The 20,000-nt window shown below is 35.7% G+C and overlaps 2 protein-coding genes across 7 annotated transcripts in view; both read left to right on the top strand.

The window, feature by feature from the left end:
• The window catches only part of LOC125044326 (putative phospholipase B-like 2), a 6,256-nt gene extending 1,086 nt beyond the window's left edge, over positions 1 to 5,170 (top strand). For all 4 annotated transcript variants that reach the window (XM_047640932.1, XM_047640931.1, XM_047640933.1 and 1 more), the window contains exons 2-9: positions 6 to 190; positions 535 to 648; positions 1,213 to 1,348; positions 1,543 to 1,628; positions 1,919 to 2,101; positions 2,597 to 2,828; positions 4,043 to 4,194; positions 4,393 to 5,170. In XM_047640932.1, coding sequence (XP_047496888.1) covers positions 15 to 190; positions 535 to 648; positions 1,213 to 1,348; positions 1,543 to 1,628; positions 1,919 to 2,101; positions 2,597 to 2,828; positions 4,043 to 4,194; positions 4,393 to 4,984 — 1,671 coding nt within the window. In that variant the 5' untranslated portion in view covers positions 6 to 14 and the 3' untranslated portion in view covers positions 4,985 to 5,170. The remainder of the gene's footprint in view (positions 1 to 5; positions 191 to 534; positions 649 to 1,212; positions 1,349 to 1,542; positions 1,629 to 1,918; positions 2,102 to 2,596; positions 2,829 to 4,042; positions 4,195 to 4,392) is intronic.
• A 9,738-nt stretch (positions 5,171 to 14,908) lies between these two features.
• The window catches only part of LOC125044365 (alpha-soluble NSF attachment protein-like), a 22,278-nt gene continuing 17,186 nt past the window's right edge, over positions 14,909 to 20,000 (top strand). Inside the window, exon 1 of one of the 3 annotated variants that reach the window (XM_047640995.1) lies at positions 14,909 to 15,098. In XM_047640995.1, coding sequence (XP_047496951.1) covers positions 15,007 to 15,098 — 92 coding nt within the window. In that variant the 5' untranslated portion in view covers positions 14,909 to 15,006. The remainder of the gene's footprint in view (positions 15,099 to 20,000) is intronic. The other 2 variants (XM_047640996.1, XM_047640998.1) reach the window with 2 other exon arrangements.

The following is a 20,000-nucleotide window of genomic DNA, read 5'->3' as shown; positions in this document are numbered from 1 at the left end:
TGAAGAAACCAACCATGACAGGACAAGGGATATGTACCAGCACTTTCCTGGTCCTCTTGGTCCTTGCCATCCCAGCTTCACCTGCACTCCTGAGTGTGTCATTTGATGGCACAAACTTCCACCTCAATGATGGAATTACTAAGAACTGGGTAGCACGAGGGAATTTCACTGACCATACTTTTGAAAATGGGTGAGTATGATCTGAGGTTGCATTATTATGTTTATGCTTAACTGTATGTATATGTGTATGTGTGAATATATTTATAGATTTTCTTCTATAAACAATAGTGTAAAATAGACATCGTATTAATACATAAAGTAATAGGTATTAGTAGTTGTCAGTATATCACTCTTGACATTCACCATAAATGTCAATACACTGTTATTTTGTTCAAATTAGACAACAGCATAGTTCAGATAGTTAATATTTTTCACAGACATCACTTTGATACAATTATTATTTACCATTAGACTTATTTCATTTCATCCTACTTCAAGATGTTTCCTTTAAGCAAGAATGCAACCTGTTTTCAGATGGGGATACTTGGAAATTGAAACCAACCCAGCATATCCAGACACGATTCAGGCATATGCGGCTGGCTTTGCCGAGGGTGCTTCTTCTCGGGACATGATATACAAGTCATACAGGTAGTAATTTGGTTGTAGTGTTTTGTAGTATGACTAAGGATTAACTCATTATTAATGTATTTATTATATGAATTTTATTTGACAAGATTTAGGGGGTAGTTGCTGCTAGCTCCATATTTTTCAGTGAATAAAAGTACCTCCTTCAGTGTGTCATTTAGTTCTAGAGTGTGATGTTCACACAATGTCTGATTCTGTTCATGTAAAATATTGTTGAATGGAGAAAACTGTATCATCAGTTAAATTTCTGTTTTTTTTTTGTTTTTTTTTATCCCATGTTGCATCTCTAATTACTTGTTTTTTCTGCTATTACCCTCTGTTTTCTTCTTTTGCCCCTCCCCCTCTTTCTATTAGCAACAACTTGTTGATGCAATTGTTCAGTTGGTGTATCTTTCTGTATAACTGTCTACTACACATTTTGTGAATTGTATTTTATAGTAAGACACCATTATATTTGTTTATTTATTCCTAGATATATAGATAGATATGTGAATGAATATATGCCATTCTTAATTTCAAGCAAAACAACTTGTTTGATATATCTTTTGCTTTTGATTTTTTTTCCAGGAACACCTTAGAAGGATTTTGTGAATGGAAATCACAAAAGTTTTGTGACAATCTAAGGGAGTTTTTGAAGAAAAATACTCAGTGGATGAAGTCGATGATTGCCCTTAAAAGACAGTCTTGTCCAGTGTTTTATAATGTAAGTGGAGTGTAGAAGCCAACACAATAGTTTTTTCATGTTTAATTAGGATATGTAGAATTAAACTCTTTTATATATATCTAAAGTATGTGAATTTTCTTTTAGTTTTGTTAATTTTTGACAAGTGTTACATCTTTCTTGCATGACTGATATGGCATTTACTTTCATGATATTTACCTAAATGCTTCCAACAGATTGATCTCATCCTGACCCAGATGAATGGGGTTGCAGATGGTTACAACAAAACAGGAAAATATCCTATTCCAGATGAGGCTATTTTGTGAGTTTTTCTATTACAAATTTTGCATTTGTCGTTCATTGATATTTTTTTTGAGACAGATATGGTTTAAAGATCTGTTATGCAAGTTTTTTCTCTCCTCTTCTACATTGTTTTTCATTATTACATTACCCCTATTCACCTTATTATGATCCAACTTGGTCTTTTTCATCTTATTTGTGTCTTTTAAGCTGTATGATTTTTTTTTTTCTTAATTCACTCAGTCATTTAAAATTTTTCTTTTTTTCTTTTATTCATCCTCTATCCTTCTCATCTTTCACTTTTACTTCAAGATGGATGAACCTCTTGGGGGACATCGAAGACCTGGAATCCGCCTTGGATCCTGGCATGAGCAACATGAGCATTGAAGATTTTGTCAAGTCAGGACGAACTTTGGGAGATGGACACTGCTCTGCTCTTGTCAAAGTGCTGCCGGGCAACACAGACCTTTATGTCTCCCACGTCACCTGGAACACGTAAGTTTTGGGGTTTTGTAAGGGGTGAGAACTTGTTAGGGGTTTATTTTTTGCTTTTATTATCATTATCATTTTTACTGATAATGTACCACATGGTAGGTGTAGGAGGGAAGGATAGGGAGATTGAGTGAAGGGAAATAGCCCTAATACTTGATTTATATATACACGTTTTTCTTCTTCATTGTCTTTCTTTTTCTAGAAGACTTGTTGTTTATAAAGAATTTCAAGTACCAAAAGTCATAAATCCAGGATGGAAATTGACTGAGATGTAAATGAGTAAAAAGATAAGCTATATTTGTGAGACTTTCCTTTTTTTTTTTTCATTTCACTTTTGTATTTAATTTTTCATGTCATTTCTTAATTCTAATTTCTTGGTTCTGTAAATAATCTTGTCATTTCCCAGTTTATGTAGTCTGTTATTCATCAGTGATTTTTTATTATAATAATCCAGTTGATCTAACTAAATACAAAAAAATTAACTCTGTTCAACATCAGGTACCAATCCATGCTAAGAGTTCAGAAAAAGTACATTCTACCCTTCCGACGAACGGGATCATCTGACCCCAGTGACACTATCCCTGGCCACACGGTTGCATTCTCATCATATCCAGGAATCCTATCATCTGGAGACGACTTCTACATCCTCTCATCGGGACTTACCACTCTGGAAACTACCATTGGTAATGGCAACCCAGCACTGTGGAAGAATGTCACTGCAACTGGAGAGGTTAGTGGATGTTGTGTTTTCTTATTTCTTGTTTTAAAGAGGTTCCTGAACCTCCTTTTTCTTTTTTATATCTCCTTTAACATTGGAAGAGTGTGTAGCAAGTCTTTCCCTTGTGATTTTGACAAGGCAGTAGTGCAATACAAAGTTCAGGTCATAAACCTCTTGCCCATGATAAGTTTCAGAGGAATTTCCCTGTGGATAACTGGGGGTGTCTTTTCAGTAGCATAGCTTCCAAGTGAATCTGACATATGGAAGCCACTCATAAAGTTGTCATCTTTGCCACTAGGAACATGTAATATCCACAGTAGTTTTGCTTTTTTAAATTGTGTTTACATATAGATGACTCCACAAGTGCTTTGTCACCAAGGAGTCCATTAGGTGACTTTTCCTGATTTCCTTTTTTCTTGAGTTTGTTTTTTCTTCTAACATTTTTAATATTGATACTTTTACTAGTATTGACATGATGATTATTATAATGTTATGTACAATACTAATAGTAACAAAGTAAAAAGAATATTTCCAAAAATGTAGAAAAGGGGGAAACAGGCAAGATAGATAAGAGTAATAACTGACTCCATGGTGACTAAACACTCATGGACCCAGCTATATGTAAACACAGTTGATAAACTAAAATAACAGTGGACATGACATATAAGTACATACCATCCCCAGTGGCAATGGGTGAATTTGGTATTCATCCGTTACTTGCTATGTTGTGACATGTTTGGATAGAACCTTTTTGACCCAGCAGTGGGTTACAAGTTCTCATGGGATCCCAAAAAGGTTTAATATATTCTAAAGTTTTAGTTATTCTTATTTAGTGCAGCTTTAGTATTTCTCACTATTTAGGAGAGGTCTAGAGATTACTGTTGTCAGTCTTCATATTACTTTACTATCCAACTATCTTTTAATTTTGTTTAGTTATATCTAATAACATTTATAAACCTCAAAATATTAGATTTATCATCTTTGGGAATCTCTTGTCCATTTAATCAATAAGTTCAGAAAGTATTGCTTATATTTGTGATTATGTTTTATGAGCTTATTATTTCTATTTACATCTTCATATTTGTAATATTAGTTAAATAAATGGTTATGAAGAATATTTCCAAAAATGTGATTGCTTGAGTTTCTTAGTTTATACAGGTGTCTTGGATGGTTGCACAAATCTCCTTTCAAGTCTACAGAATTCTGTATGACACTTTTATTTCTAGCTGATGGAATGGATGCGGACAATTGTTGCCAATCGTTTAGCCACAGATGGAAAGAGTTGGGCCAATTTCTTCTCCATGCATAATAGTGGGACTTACAACAACCAGTGGATGGTGGTTGATTACAAGCTGTTTAAACCAAGGAAACAGATCCAGTAAGGGGGAAAAGATATCTGTGCATGAAATAATTTGCATTATTTTAATGACCAACATTAGGTTTACCTTTTTTTGTATAGTCTTTCATGAAGTATGGTATTGCTTTATGCAACTAGCCTAGAAAAAAAAAGTTTATATGAATTCTTAGATATTACTATTACATACTTTTTGTTTCTTATCTATCATTATCCTTTCAGACCTAATACATTATGGGTATTGGAGCAACTCCCAGGCATTGTACTGTCAGGCGACCAGTCTCACTTCCTACGTTCTCAATCTTACTGGCCAAGTTACAATGTCCCATTCTACCCTGAGATCTTCAACATGAGTGGGGCTCCTGCTATGGTTAAACGTTATGGGGACTGGTTCACTTATGATAAAACCCCGAGAGCTCTTATTTTCAAGAGGGACCACGTGAAAGTAAAGAACATCCGCTCCATGATTAAGCTGATGCGCTACAATGACTTTCAGCACGACCCCCTCTCCCGCTGCAACTGCACTCCTCCATTCAGTGCTGAGAATGCCATTTCTGCCAGGAATGACCTTAACCCTAAGAATGGGACATACCCCTTTGGAGCTCTAGGCCACAGGTCACACGGGGGTACAGACATGAAGATGACCACTTCGAGCATGGCCAGCAGTCTAAAGTTTTTGGCTGTGAATGGACCCACTTATGACCAGCAACCAATTTTCAGATGGAGTGAGCAGGATTTTGCAAAAGACACCCCTCACTATGGACACCCTGATGCATGGGCTTTCCCTGTTATTGGACATAAATGGGTCTGGTAATACACCCAAGTGGAAAGTTTAATACAGCTTCAAATACTGGCATCTGAAGCATGTGTGTATATATAAATTGATATTTTGTAGTAGTGTTTGCAAAATGTATGTTGATGCTAGATGTGTCCAACAAACTCTGTGATACAAAGGTGTGATCCTGTACATTTTGGGGTTAATAAAGTGAATCTCTCTTTAGATGTATTTCTTTATCAAGACAGTCAGAATGAGAAAATATAGAAATAGAAACCTGATATCAGTGAGAAGCTGTACTCAATTAACAGCAATATCAAGGAAGTTAAATTTTTCAGTTTGCTTCAGCAAAAGTATCTTATATAGAATTACTTGCAACTGAGATCTATAGACCAGTCCTTAATTGTATACCCCAGTTATATCACAAAAACTCAAAAAATAATAATTAGATCAAGATTACCAAGTAAAATACCTCCCCATCCCCCCCCCCCAAAAAAAAAGACATTAAGAATATCTCATGGCATTAAAAAAAGATGGCTGAGGAATATTATGAATAAAGAGCTTGGAAGGGAAGCATATTGTGTGAATTTAGTAAAGATATCAGTATGTATTTGAAACGATTTCTATTTGATTACAAAGGAAACTCCGCTTTACTTGCGTAAGAACAATATTTAACATGAAAAGTGATATCTTTATTGAGTTGAAGTAAAGAAAAGACCAAGGACAGACAGATCGATTGCCTAGTTAAATAAGGGCTGACCCCCACCCCAATCCCTAGCTTATTGTCGTGGGGGAGTGGGGGGGGGGCTTAGGAGACGGAGACAGGCCCTATGCAGGGGATCACCCCTGCCTTGAACCCTTCCTTTTCCTTTTCCTTCATCCCCTTTTTGTCTTGTCCACTTACTTTAATCGTTGACTCACTCTTTTTGCCATAATATTTTATTGTAACACTCCCAAGCCCCATCCTGTTGCTGTATTTTGAATACGCCGCTAATGACCTTAGATGTTGACCCGGTAGAAAAAAAATAATAAATCAATAAAATTGGCTGACCCAGTTCCGAATAGGGAAAGACTTCACAACAGTACATGATCTGAATCCTTGTCCATCTCGCTTGTAAATATTTTGAAGTTGCGTTAGAAGTCATTTTTTTTTTTTTTTTTTTGTAAGTTTAATAGATGAGTGGTTTAGGGACAACGGTTTAGTAGTGTTCATAAGTAGAGGGCCAATAAACAATCAGAAATCGGATGAGTGTCAAACCAGTACAACTAAACTCTATATACACCTTAGTAAAGACATTTACTTCCGCAGAACCACAACATACCCAAACTCCTCCATGGCTGTTATATGTCATTTACAGAGAGATGGCCTTTGTTTTCCAGCTACCAGAGATTCCCATAATACTTACGGATCACAACTCATTACTGCGTTGGATCCAGGCCAAGTCTCCCTTGTTTGCGTGGCATCTAATGATTACGAAGACAGTAGCCTGAACGTCAAGAATTTGATAGCTGCAGATATCCATTGTAATATGCTTCATAGGCATATTACAAGTCTCGGTAGAAGAGCAGCACAAAGTAGACGAGTAAGAAAATGTAAAAACAAGTACCCACGCTCTTCCTGAACATTAAAATGGCAAGGAACGATAGAACGAAATTGTATCAGGCGTGTCTCTCCGCAGGGTTTCCAACTCCCCTCCCCCCCCCCACCCCCACCCACCCCTTCTTCCTCGTTTCTGTCGCTCTTAGCGTGGAGTCGCTCAGAGGTCCCAGAGAGAAGAGAGTTCGCTTCGCTTCCCATCCGGAGTGAAATATAAATAGCGTTATTGATAAGAATGAGGACGATAGTAGTGTGATGATACTAATACTAATGATAATGATTTTGATGATGATGAGAAAGATGTTGATGATGATAATGATAATAATAATGATGATAATAATAGTAATGGTAATGATAATAATAACAATATCAGCAATAATAATGATGATAATAATAATAATGATAATACTGACGATAATAGCAATAATGATAATCATGACGATAACAGTAATAATAGTAATAATAATGATATTAATAATGATTATAATAATAATGATAATTTTAATGATAATCATAATGATATTAATTATATTAATGACGATAATGATAATAACAATAGTACTAATGATGATAATAATAATTATAACAAGAGTACCAATGATAATAACAATAATAATAGTGATGATAATAATAATGATAATAATAATAATAATGATAATAATAATAATAATGATACTAATAGCAATAACAATAACAATAGTAATAATAGTGATAAATATAATAATAATATAATACCACCCCAATCTCCCTTGCTCGTTGTTGTCGTGGAGACTGAAGCCCAATGTAGGGATCAGCCCTGCCTTGGACCTCTGCCCCTGCCTCAGCCAATTTTCTCTTTTCTCCTCCTTTCCTTTCCCTTCTCTTCTTCATCCCTTTTTCCTGTCCACTTATCCTAATTGTTGACTAAACTTTACCCTTTTTCGCCACAATACTTTATCTTAATGCTATATGACCTTTAATATATTGTACATTTATTTGTTCCGACTGTTAACCATTTTGAAAATCCACAAACGACACTTTATGCGCAAAAAAATACTTCCTTACCCGAAACAGAAATAATTATGATAATAATAGTAATAGCGTTAATGATAAAAAAATAACAATGATGAAATTAATAATAAAAATAATATTAATAATAATGATACAAATAATTTATACTACTACTACTACTAGTATTATTGACAATAATAATAGTAATAATAATAATAATGATAATGATCATAAGGATAATAATAATGATAAATATAATGATAATGAAAATAATAATAATGATATATAGAATAATAATAATAGTAATGATAATAATAATAATAATGATAATAATAATAATGATAATAAAAAGGATAATTATATTAATGGTAATAATAAGGATCAAGATAACAATCATATTAATAATAATAATAATAATAATAATAATTATTATTATTATTATTATTTCTGTTATTATTATTATCAATATTATTATTATTATCGTTATTAACATTATGATAAATAATAATAATAATAATAATAATAATAATAATTAGTATTATCATTATTATTATTACTGTTCTTATTATTATCAATATCATTATTAGTATCATTATTATCATTATAATAAATAATAATAATAATAATATTGATAATAACAGTAATGTTAATACTAAAATAATAGCAGTAATAATAATAATGATAAAAATGATAACGATAATAACGACGATAAAAGAAATAAAAATGATGAAAATAAATGTAAATGATAATAATAACAATAGTAATAATAATAATAATAACAATAATAATAACATAATAATAACAATAATAATAATATTGATAATAATGATAATAACAATAATAATAAAATAATAAGAATAAGAATGTGAGGAGCAAGCTGTTGATAATGCAGCAAGCTCCCTCTCTCCACGCACCTGTTGGATCCAAATGAATGGCAAAGACCGATGCAGTTTAGCACCAGCGGCGTCGCAGGAGTTGCCAGAACGTGGTCGGAAGTGATAATGAACTGCCTAAGGGACTCCGGCCCCGGATTTATGCTCAGGATTGACTCCCGAAGCCTTTTCATTTTAAAGATGCCACAAAGCAGTAGATTTTCTATCTATTATCTATTTTCTATCGGGCGCTTATCTGTTTTCTATCGGACGCTTATCTATTTTCTATCGGACGCTCATCTGTTTGCTATCGGACGCTTATCTATTTTCTATCGCTTATCTATTTTCTATCGGTCGCTTATCTATTTTCTATCGGTCGCTTATCTATTTTCTATCGGGCGCTTATCTATTTTCCATCGGACGCTTATCTGTTTTCTATCGGGCGCTTATCTATTTTCTATCGGAAAATACATTTTCTATCGGACGCTTATCTATTTTCCATCGGACGCTTATCTGTTTTCTATCGAACGCTAATCTATTTTCTATCGGACGCTTATCTATTTTTTATCGCTTATCTATTTTCTATCGGGCGCTTATCTATTTTCTATCGGTCGCTTATCTATTTTCTATCGGGCGCTTATCTATTTTCTATCGGAAAATACATTTTCTATCGGACGCTTATCTATTTTCCATCGGACGCTTATCTGTTTTCTGTCGGACGCTTATCTTTTTTCTATCGGACGCTTATCTGCTATCTATCGGGCGCTTATCTGTTTTCTATCGAACGCTTATCTATTTTCTATCGGACGCTTATCTGTTTTCTATCGGACGCTAATGTTTTCTATCGGACGCTTATCTATTTTCTATCGGACGCTAATCTATTTTCTACCGGACGCTAATCTGTTTTCTATCGGACGCTAATCTATTTTCTATCGGACGATAATCTGTTTTCTATCGGACGCATATCTATTTTCTATCGGAAAATCAATTTTCTATCGGACGCTTATCTATTTTCCATCGGACGCTTATCTGTTTTCTATCGGACGCTTATCTATTTTCTATTTTACGGATACCCGTAAGTGGCTGCCTTGTCACGGTTTATGACGTTACTAATGACGGCATGGCAAACCACTAGCATGACGTCACTAGCAGACGCCATCCAGTTGTGTTGCAAAACCTGGTCACAATTACAACTTATTATACGTGACACCATCCTCCTGGTGAGACAGTGTCCTCACACAAATTACTGGGCATGACAATGGCAAATCTCTTAGCATTTACGTAGCTAAGGCCACGTACGTGTGCGTACAATGCTTACTGGCGGCACCCAGCATTTTTAGGTTGAATAAAATACATGATACTTAAAAGGACAATAAACCTCGTACTTCTCGGTGCCCATTTTCCACTGGGTTCATTGAATCTGAAACATGCCATGGACTCGTCATACCAAAAGAGGAGGGGGGGGGGGGGTACCGTGGTAGGACAAGGAGTGGGCGAATAGTCCCACTACAACCATGCCGGGCCCTGGGTCGTATGATCCCAAGGGAACAAGGTGCCAGCCGGGACTCGAACTCTCGAACCTGGATTTGTCGACCAATCCAAAAGTTCGAAGCTATAACTACTCGGCCACCGCACCCTCGATTGCAAAAGTTGCAGAAATCCTTAAATATTGCCGAGACCCCCCCCCCCCCCCCCCTTCGCTGGCGCCTTCTTCAGAAAGGGAGAGAGTGCGTGCGTGCGTGCATGTGCGTGTGTGTTTGCGTGTGTATGTGTGTTTCTGTGTGTGCGCCTGTGGGTGGGTGTGCCTGTATATGTATATGTATGCGCGCGCGCGCGCGTGTGTGTATGTGTGTGTATGTGTGTGTGTGTGTGTGTGTGTGTGTGTGTGTGTGTGTGTGTGTGAGTGTGTGTGTGTTTGTGTGTTTGTGTGTATATATATGTACATATACATTTATATGTATATATATATTTGTATATATATAGAGATAGATATACACTGCACACACACACACACACACACACACACACACACACACATACACACACACACACACACACACACACACACACACACACACACGTATATATATATATATATATATATACATATATATATATATATATATATATATATATATATATATATGTGTGTGTGTGTGTGTGTATATATATATATGTGTGTGTGTATATATATATATATATATGTATATATATATGTGTGTGTGTGTGTGTGTGTGTGTGTGTGTGTGTGTGTGTGTGTGTGTGTGTGTGTGTGTGTGTGTGTACTGAGTATTTTGAGCAGTTGTATCAGGTTGATCCACCAACAGTTAACATGGATGCAGGGAATTTTGAGATTCCTCTGCCAGACCCACCCATCAGCGAGGATCCACCCTTCCTGACTGAAGTCAGGGGGGCGATCTCCAAGCTGAAGAGTGGTAAAGCAGCAGGTGTTTGTGGTATCCCAGCTGAATTTTTAAAGGCTGGTGGAGAAATTATGGCAAAGGGCCTGCATGCAGTCCTGTCTGTCATCTGGCAGACTGGTACCATTCCCCTGACCTGCTGAGGGATGTGGTCATCCCTCTCTGGAAGGGGAAAGGTGATCAGTGGGACTGTAGCAATCACAGACGCATTACACTACTCAGTGTACCAGGCAAGGTACTCGCACACATCCTACTGAGACGTATCGGAGACCACCTGCTGAGGCACCAAAGGCCGGAGCAATCTGGATTCACTCCTGGTAAGTCCACAATAGACTGCATCCTGGCGCTTCAAGTCATTGTAGAGCGCCGTCGTGAGTTCGGATGTGGGCTGCTCGCAGCCTACATCGACTTCAAGAAGGCGTTTGATACGGTTCATCGCAAATCACTCTGGGAGATCCTGAGGCTAAGAGGAATTCCAACAAGGATTATTGGATTAATAGCAAACCTGTATACAGGCACTGAAAGTGCTGCAAAGTGTGGTGGGGACCTGTCGAACCAACACTTTTCAGCACTTGCATGGATTGGATACTGGGTAGAGCTACTGTCCAAAGTCACTGTGGAACAACTCCGGGCAATATCAAGGTTACAGACCTTGAGTTTGTTGATGATGTTGCCATTCTATCTGAATCTCTGGAAACACTAGTGGTGGCTCTTGATGTATTTAGCAATGAAGCGAAGCCCCTGGGGCTAGAGGTCTCCTGGACCAAGACCAAGATCCAGGATTTTGGGGGCCTACTAGGAGACCCTGTGCAGTCGGTACGTGCTTGCGGTGAAAACATCGAAGTCACAGAGAGTTTTATATACCTCGGTAGTGCAGTTCACGACTCTGGGCTGTCAGACCAGGAAGTCAGTAGACGGATTGGCCTGGCATCAGGGGTCATTATATCTCTCGACAAGAGTATTTGGAGATGCCGGTACCTGTGCAGAAGGACCAAGCTACGTGTTTCCAAGGCCCTGATACTGCCACTTTTACTATATGGTAGTGAAACTTGGACGCTATCTTGTGCTTTGGAATCTCGTCTTGATGCCTTTTGTAATAGATCCTTGTGCCGGATCATGGGGTACAGTTGGCGGGACCATGTGTCCAACCAACGGCTGCACTGTGAGACCGGTACAGGACCTGTTACTTGCACAATCCGTTACTTGCCACTTGACTCGATTCCCGCAGGATGATCGTGCCCACCAGGTTGTTTCTGTCCGAGACAACCCTGGGTGGAAGAGGCCTGTGGGACGACCGAGAAGGTCGTGGCTTGGGCAGATCGATCAAACCTGTCGTGAGGAACTAGAGATGGGCCGGGCCCCTGCCTGGCGGCTCGCCATGAGGGACCCTCGTAGGTGGAAGCAAATGGTGGATACGGCTATACTCCCCTGCCGGCGTTAGCTCCCAAATGATGATGATGATGATATGCATACATACATACAAATATTTACATATTCATATATATGTATATATTTGTATATATATACACATATATACACACACATGCACACATATATGTACACACACACACACACACACACACACACACACACACACACATATATATATATATGTATATATATTTTTATATACGTATATATATATTTATATATATATGTATATATATGTATATATATATTTATATATACGTATATATATCTATATATATGTATATATATACACACATATGTAGATATATACATATATATGTATATATATGTATATATACATATATATACATATGTATATATATATGAACAGAAATGTATACATATATAATAATACATGTATAATATTAATGATTAAAATGACAATGATAATAATGATAATAATAATAATAATAATAATTATAATACACACACACACCACACACACACACACACACACACACACACACACACACACAAACACACACACACACACACACACACACACACGCACACACACACACATCAAATCGGTTCGCAGAAATACTCTTCGTGTTATTTACGTATAGCATTATTTTTAAAGGGTGAGAAGCACGGAATTTTAGTAATGAGTATCCATTTATCTTCTTTCTATATCTATTTCTAATAGTCATTACACCAAAGGGGTTGTCGGATATTTGAATGCGAATTCTGATATTTGATGCGCAGATATCATTGTTTTGTTTTCTTAAATCATGTTAATATTACATGTTTTAAGAGAAGGTAACACATTTTAATATTTGCAACATTTTATTTTTTGTTCCAGTCTGAAGGTGCGATATAGGCAGTTCTGACAGTCCATACAATTTTCTAGAACATTCCTTATTTCACACCTTCACATAAAGAATGTCTTTGTTCATCACTTTTATAAATATTTTCCCTCCTTAATTTAGTATTATTTTCCTTGTAAGAGTTGAAAATGAGGTAACCAATTTCATGTGAAAATAACTTTTAAAATCAGGATATACGCAAAAAGTGACATCGCACTTTTGTAATGTAATAATAAGCGTTACATAGCCTAATGTAGGTTAGAAATATAGATGAAATTTAGTGTCTTTGAAGGGAAATATGCTTTTCTATGTCCTGTGACGTAATGTTATCTATTGAAGAGATTCCGCGTATACAACCCAAATATCATATAAGAAGGGAAAGACCGACCTCGGACTTGTGATAATTTGTAGTATACTCAACAGATGGCGCTGATCGTTGTTACTGTTTCGTCTGTTTGTTTATGTCAGACGAATATTTTCCCCTATTTCACGCTTTGAAAAAATTAGAAGATTGTAGTTGTTGTGCTTGCGAATGTTATACTTAAACTAAATCAAAGACGGGTTTTCATTCTTTTCCTGGAGGATAGGGAAGTACAAGAATGTGACTGAATAAAAGCAGCAGATAATCGAGTTACACCAATTTGTTCGACTAATGTTATTGGAAAATGAAGAGTGTATAGACACCTAGAATGATTTTGTAAACACTTAGTGACTAAACTGTTGAGTTAAGTATATGAAAACTGATATTTTTATAGATATTAAATTTAGGTAATACTATTCTTTTTAATATATATTTTTTACTAATCTCACTTGAAGAACTCCAACTAATGCATGTGTAATAGAGCCTTGCTTTTGTGTCATATGGCAAATTTGTAAGTAAAGCAATAATAATAACAACAGCAATAGTAATAAAAATAATAATAATAATAATAATAATATAATAATAATGATAATAATAATAATAATAATGATAATGATAATGATAATGATGATGATAATAATGAAAATGATAATGATAATGATAATGATTATGATAATGATAATGATAATGATAATGATAATGATAATGATAATGATAGTAATAGTAATAGTAATAGTAATAGTAATAGTAATAATAATAATGATAATGATAATGATAATGATAATGATAATGATTATACTAATGATGATAATAATAATAATAATAATAATAATAATAATAATAATAATAATAATAAATCCGGCTCTCCTGTTAGAGTAATAAACTAAACCTGTTCCAGGTCTAAGCATGTAGGAATCGTTTAAGCATGAAAAAATACTATGCTTTATTTGCCACACTAGTATGAAAACACGATATGATACACGATCATTAATTCAGAATATACTACCAATTATGTATGATGGTATCATTCATTTGACCAAATAACCATACATAAAAACCTCGCACAAATAAATAAAATTATCAATGTAACATCTGATATTAAAGTCAAAATGCATATTAATGACGTTGCTTACACTAGCGCATCAAGCAGAGCTTATTTCGCGCTTTCCATTTAGTTATTCGTAGGCTCAATAGATGGCGCTGAACGATGAGCGAATGTTCGTGTTTTTGATTTCGACAAAAGGGGGAACTTGCCTTTCCTTCGTATAAAGTCTTTGATACAATCGATTAGTCAATACTCCCTATAGACGATATGACCCTTTCTCTTCTATAAGGTTATATCCTTTATAAGACGGAGAGTCAAGGAAAGGAAAAGACTTCGAACTTTTAAAAAGCTCAATTAAGCGATACAAGACCATAGTTGAAAACAAAATCACACTACGACACCAAACCGTATTGTTTGAAGAGGCAGACGAGCCTTGTCACTCGTTCAAGAAAGGAGGCTAACGTGAAGCTCGAATTTTCATCTTTTTTTCCCTCTTCACGATGGCTGACGCGGAGCAGAAGGCGATGCAGCTGATGGCCGAGGCTGAGAAGAAGCTCACCTCGTCCAAAGGCTTTCTAGGATCTCTATTTGGGTGAGTTTTTAAAAGGGTTTTAAAGACTTGTTTAGAAGGGGGTGGGAACTCAGGGTCGCAATATGAATGTTAAAAAATAGGTTGATTATGGAATATTTACGAAGCTAGAAAGGGATTATGAGCTTCTTGCATGGTTTAATTAGAAATATGCTGTTGGCACATGATATTTTAAAGAGGAAAATATGATATTAACACGATATGAACTTTTTTTCGGGGTTCCTTTCACTCGATGCATTATTGAACTTGTCTAGAGGCAGGAAGACGTAATATGCGTTCAATTAATGGAATTGATGTCTCTTTGGGACCTGTTTTGCTTTCTAAAAGCATTGAAAATTAAGAAAATTATATATGTGATATATCACAATTTTGGTGTGTGTGGACACAAGGAATTTGTATTTTCTTTCTTGTTTTCTGTCACAGATGTCACAATGTATATTGAAATTCCAAAATTAGATCTCAAGCTTCTTTATGTGAATGGGAAGTCATGAGTGCATGGCATTAGATCATACTTTGTCAGTCGTCTTTCCCATAGCCACAAGGGCACGGAAAAGGAAGCCTCTGCCCCTTCCCATTCCTATACCTTTTGCAACCTCATTAGGTCTTCTGTGTGCCTGGGTAACTTCTCCCTACACACCTTAAAAGCCACTAGAGTTTAGTCAACCTCCCCCCTCCCCCTCCCTTTTCATTAATTATTATTATTATTTTTTTTTACACATTTTGGGGGGGTAAATATGACTTAAGTTTACTTATACACAATGGTTAATATATCCAGGTTTGGTGCTGCACTGTTAAGAACTTTTTGTTATACTAGTGCAGACATACATATTCTAGTACATAAAACTGAGGTCTGCAGGTATCAAAAACTATGGTTGTCACAGTTTATAGATTTGTGATTTCCTTTTATTCTGATATAATTTGGTCACTTATGAGACCCCTGCACTTTTTCTGCAGATAAAAATACCTCATCGTTTCCTTGACTCCGCTAAGGACTCATCATCAAATATGGTACCAGTCTAAGCTTTGACAGTATTTCCAGTTGGGGCATCTGATTCTAGCCTTGAGTTTAAGACAGAGCCAATGTAATCAAGCACAGGTTGCGTAGATTAGAGTATATAGTATTCTCTACCCAGATTTTTTTTCTTTTTTAACTTATAGAATTGCTAATCATACAACTTGTCTGCTTCTTCATTTTCACCAAAAAATGTATATTTCACTGTAGCATATATCAAATGTTTACCACACAATAGAGCATCAAACCTGGAAAAAGGCACTAGAGTTACCCCATGTGGATGAGAGAGATTGGGAAATAATTACAAAAGGCATGCAAATAAAAGACATGCAAGTTGACAAAACCTATAGTTATCTTGGAAAGCAGAACATTATATATATATATATATATATATATATATAAATATAAATATATATATATATATAATATATATATATGTGTGTGTGTGTGTTAGGCATTAACCCTTTGGATGATGTGTAAGCACATCTTGGTGAACCGGACCCATATGCAAAGTGACAAGTACGCACATGCCATGCTCAGTATAGAATACTAAATAGCTTTTCACTTGTGTAGCAGTAAATGTGGTGATTTAGGAGACACAGCCCCTCAAAAATAAGCTATATCCTAAAATACTGTGTATGCCACAACTAAAAGCATATAAAGTGGTGTAAATTTATACATGCCATGCTTCTAATTTTTCACTTATATACCAGAAGTTTTTACACTCTTCCTTATACGGACAGTGAAAAAATGGGGTAAAATTTTCAGACAGATTTTGAGAGGCTGTGCTTGATTGAGTTAGCTCAGATTGAACATTGAAAAGTGCAAGTATACCTGATCGAGTTCTGTCAGACTTCAGGGTTCAAGTTCAACATGATATGGTGCAGCCTCAAGTGATTGACAGTTTCTCCATACGTGGAGAAATGTTTGTAAAATGTCAATGAATTACCATGAAATACATTCTGGCAAAATGGAATTTGAACTAAGTGCATATATTTTGACAAATCACTATGGTGCTGACAGGAGGGGAGACAAAGAAGATTGTAGATCATTGTATTGGGTGTGTAGATGAAAAACGCAATTAATATTTTTGTCATTATATTTGTATACGTTACTGATATAGCAGAGTCTATGGAATGATTTACTATATTTCTATGAACATGCATATTTTTCATAATGTTAGCCCTTTCAGTATAACATATTTTCTAACTGCTGCTATCTTGGGAATTTGGATTACCTTGAGATTATCCAAGGGTTGTCGGGAAGTGAATTTCTAGGCGGTATAGGTTATAAGAAGTGCACAGATAACCTTAGATGACAGATTCAAGATGCTTTGGTTCCTGAAATAGATTTGAGGCAATGAATTTATGATGGCTGGTAATACAATTTTGTCCAAGGCAGATTTCAACCTCTGCTTATTCAATTAATATTAAATAGAATCATCAGAGATGCTAACAATAACATTTTGTGGTTGTACACTTTTTAACATTGCAAAAAAAAATTTGGTTCTACCATTTAAAAAAAAGAATATACCAAAAAATACATTCCAGATTAGCAAATTGGATATTATTGAATGTAGAATGTTTTGAATTCATTGGATGCACAATAGTTACAATAGACAGATGGAGCCTAACAAAGACATGAAAAAATAAATATATGCATAATCGCATGCATACATGTGCACTCTTATATGTAGTAACGTTTACTTGTATACACCAATATATTTATATAGATAAGGAATAATACAAAGGAAAGTGGGCGATAAGTATGTATGAGTGATGTATTTGTTGATTTGTGTGCATGTGTGGGGGGGGTGGGGGGTGGAGCTATTATGTAGATGATGATTGGTGTATATATGTACGTATGCATGTATAGGTCTGTGTGTACTTGTGTTTATGTATATTTATATATACGCAATGTAAAGTAAGTTTCTGTCGGTCATTTACAATATTATTCATGAAATACAAAGGCAAGTATTACAAGTATTTTATTCATGTCAGTTCATATGTACAGTACTTTCATATCTTTAAGAATTTTTGCATTGTATATGTGTATTTTAGTCTCGATATATTTATTTGCCTTAAAGCATATATATCAGTTTCAGTTAATAAATTTTCCTTAAAATATATGTCAACATATTTCCATCTTACTCCACTAAAGTTAAACATTTATTGCAGTGCTGGAAATATTAAAAATTAACTGATGAAATATGATCAAACGGTGTGAAATTAGGTCCGTTTTGTTGCTTGTCCTATTCGTCTTGTGACTTTTGTTTTACTTTTTATTTTATTTTATTGTTTGAATGGAAAGATTGGAATCTGCATTGGTTTATATATAGGATTACTCTTACTGAGAGGGAGTGAGCAAGAGAAAAAGGAATGTAGAAAAAGATAAAGGAAATGTAATAGTGACTAAAGTGATAAAGAAAATGGATGAAACAAGATATGAAGAGAGTAAGAGAAAAAGAAAGAAAAAAAGGGACAGTCAGACTAGCACTCTCATTCACTGTGTGGGGGCTCTGTATGAATAGAAAAAAAAAAAAAAAAAAAAAAAAAAGTCATATTCAGCCTGTGAATATATCTGCATCATGGACTCTGTATAATAGTAATAAAAAGTATTGTAAATAAGAGAGAGAGGAAAGGTATGCTAAAGGTGATATATGTGAAGGAAGCCAGGGCCTCGGTATTTGAGACTGCAGAATGTGCCACCCTCTTTCATCTGTCTCTCTCTGTCTCTTCTTATTGTTTTCCTTCTTTATGTTCCTTCTTTCTCTTCTCTTTATATTCTTTTTTTTCTCTTTATCATCTCTTTATTTTGTTTACATCCCCTTTTCCCCCCAATTATCTTTTTTTTCCTACTTACTTTCTTCATCTCCTTTTGTACATCTTTCTTTTCCTTATTTTCATTTTTTGTTCATTTGTGTAACTTCCCTTTGTACTGATTTTCATGATTTCATTTTCTCTGCCTTTGTTAAAATTTAATTTTTATGCTTTCTTTATATTTATCTCCCTTTTTGTCATTCATGCTTCCTGTTATTTATCTTTTTTGTCTCATTTTATTTATCTACCTTATTTGTCAGTCATGCCTCTTGTTATTTATTTATTTATTTATTTTTTATCTCGATTTATCTTCCATTTGTACTTTTTGAAAATCTCATCCTGTTTTTTATTTTTTTCTCTCTTTTTCATATCTGCCTTTATCTTTTTGTTTTCTTCCTTTTTTGCCCAGTTTTCATCTTTCCTTTAGCTACTTTTGTTCCTCATTTGTATCATGTTTTCCTTTTATTTATTTTTGCCTTTTCTTCTTTTTCATGATCTTTTAGGTATATACATTTATTTTTATTTTCTTTATTATATCTCAGTATTAGGAGTCAGATGATAGGAGACACACAGACAGACACAGTCAGACAGGCAGGAAGGCAGGTAGGAAGGCTGGCAGACAGACAGACAGACAGACAGGCAGGCAGGCAGGCAGGCAGGCAGACAGACAGACAGACAGACAGACAGACAGACAGACAGACAGACAGACAGACAGACAGACAGACAGACAGACAGACAGACAGACAGACAGGTAGGCAGGCAGGCAGGCAGGGAGACAGGCAGGTAGGCAGGCAGGCAGGGAGACAGGCAGGGAGACAGGGAGACAGACTGAGAGGCAGGCACGCAGGCAGGCAGGCAGGCAGGCAGACAGCCAGGCAGGCAGGCAGGCAGGCAGGCAGGCAGGCAGGCAGGCAGGCAGGCAGGCAGGCAGGCAGGCAGGCAGGCAGGCAGGCAGACAGACAGACAGACAGACAGACAGACAGACAGACAGACAGGCAGGCAGGCAGGCAGGCAGGCAGGCAGGCAGGCAGGCAGACAAGACACATAGAAAATAAAGTTGAAAATCCGTCTCAC

Source organism: Penaeus chinensis, chromosome 35 (genome assembly GCF_019202785.1).
Source record: "Penaeus chinensis breed Huanghai No. 1 chromosome 35, ASM1920278v2, whole genome shotgun sequence".
Lineage (NCBI taxonomy): Eukaryota > Metazoa > Arthropoda > Malacostraca > Decapoda > Penaeidae > Penaeus > Penaeus chinensis.
Note: the sequence above shows the minus strand (reverse complement) of the source record. Positions and strands in the feature narration are given on the sequence as shown.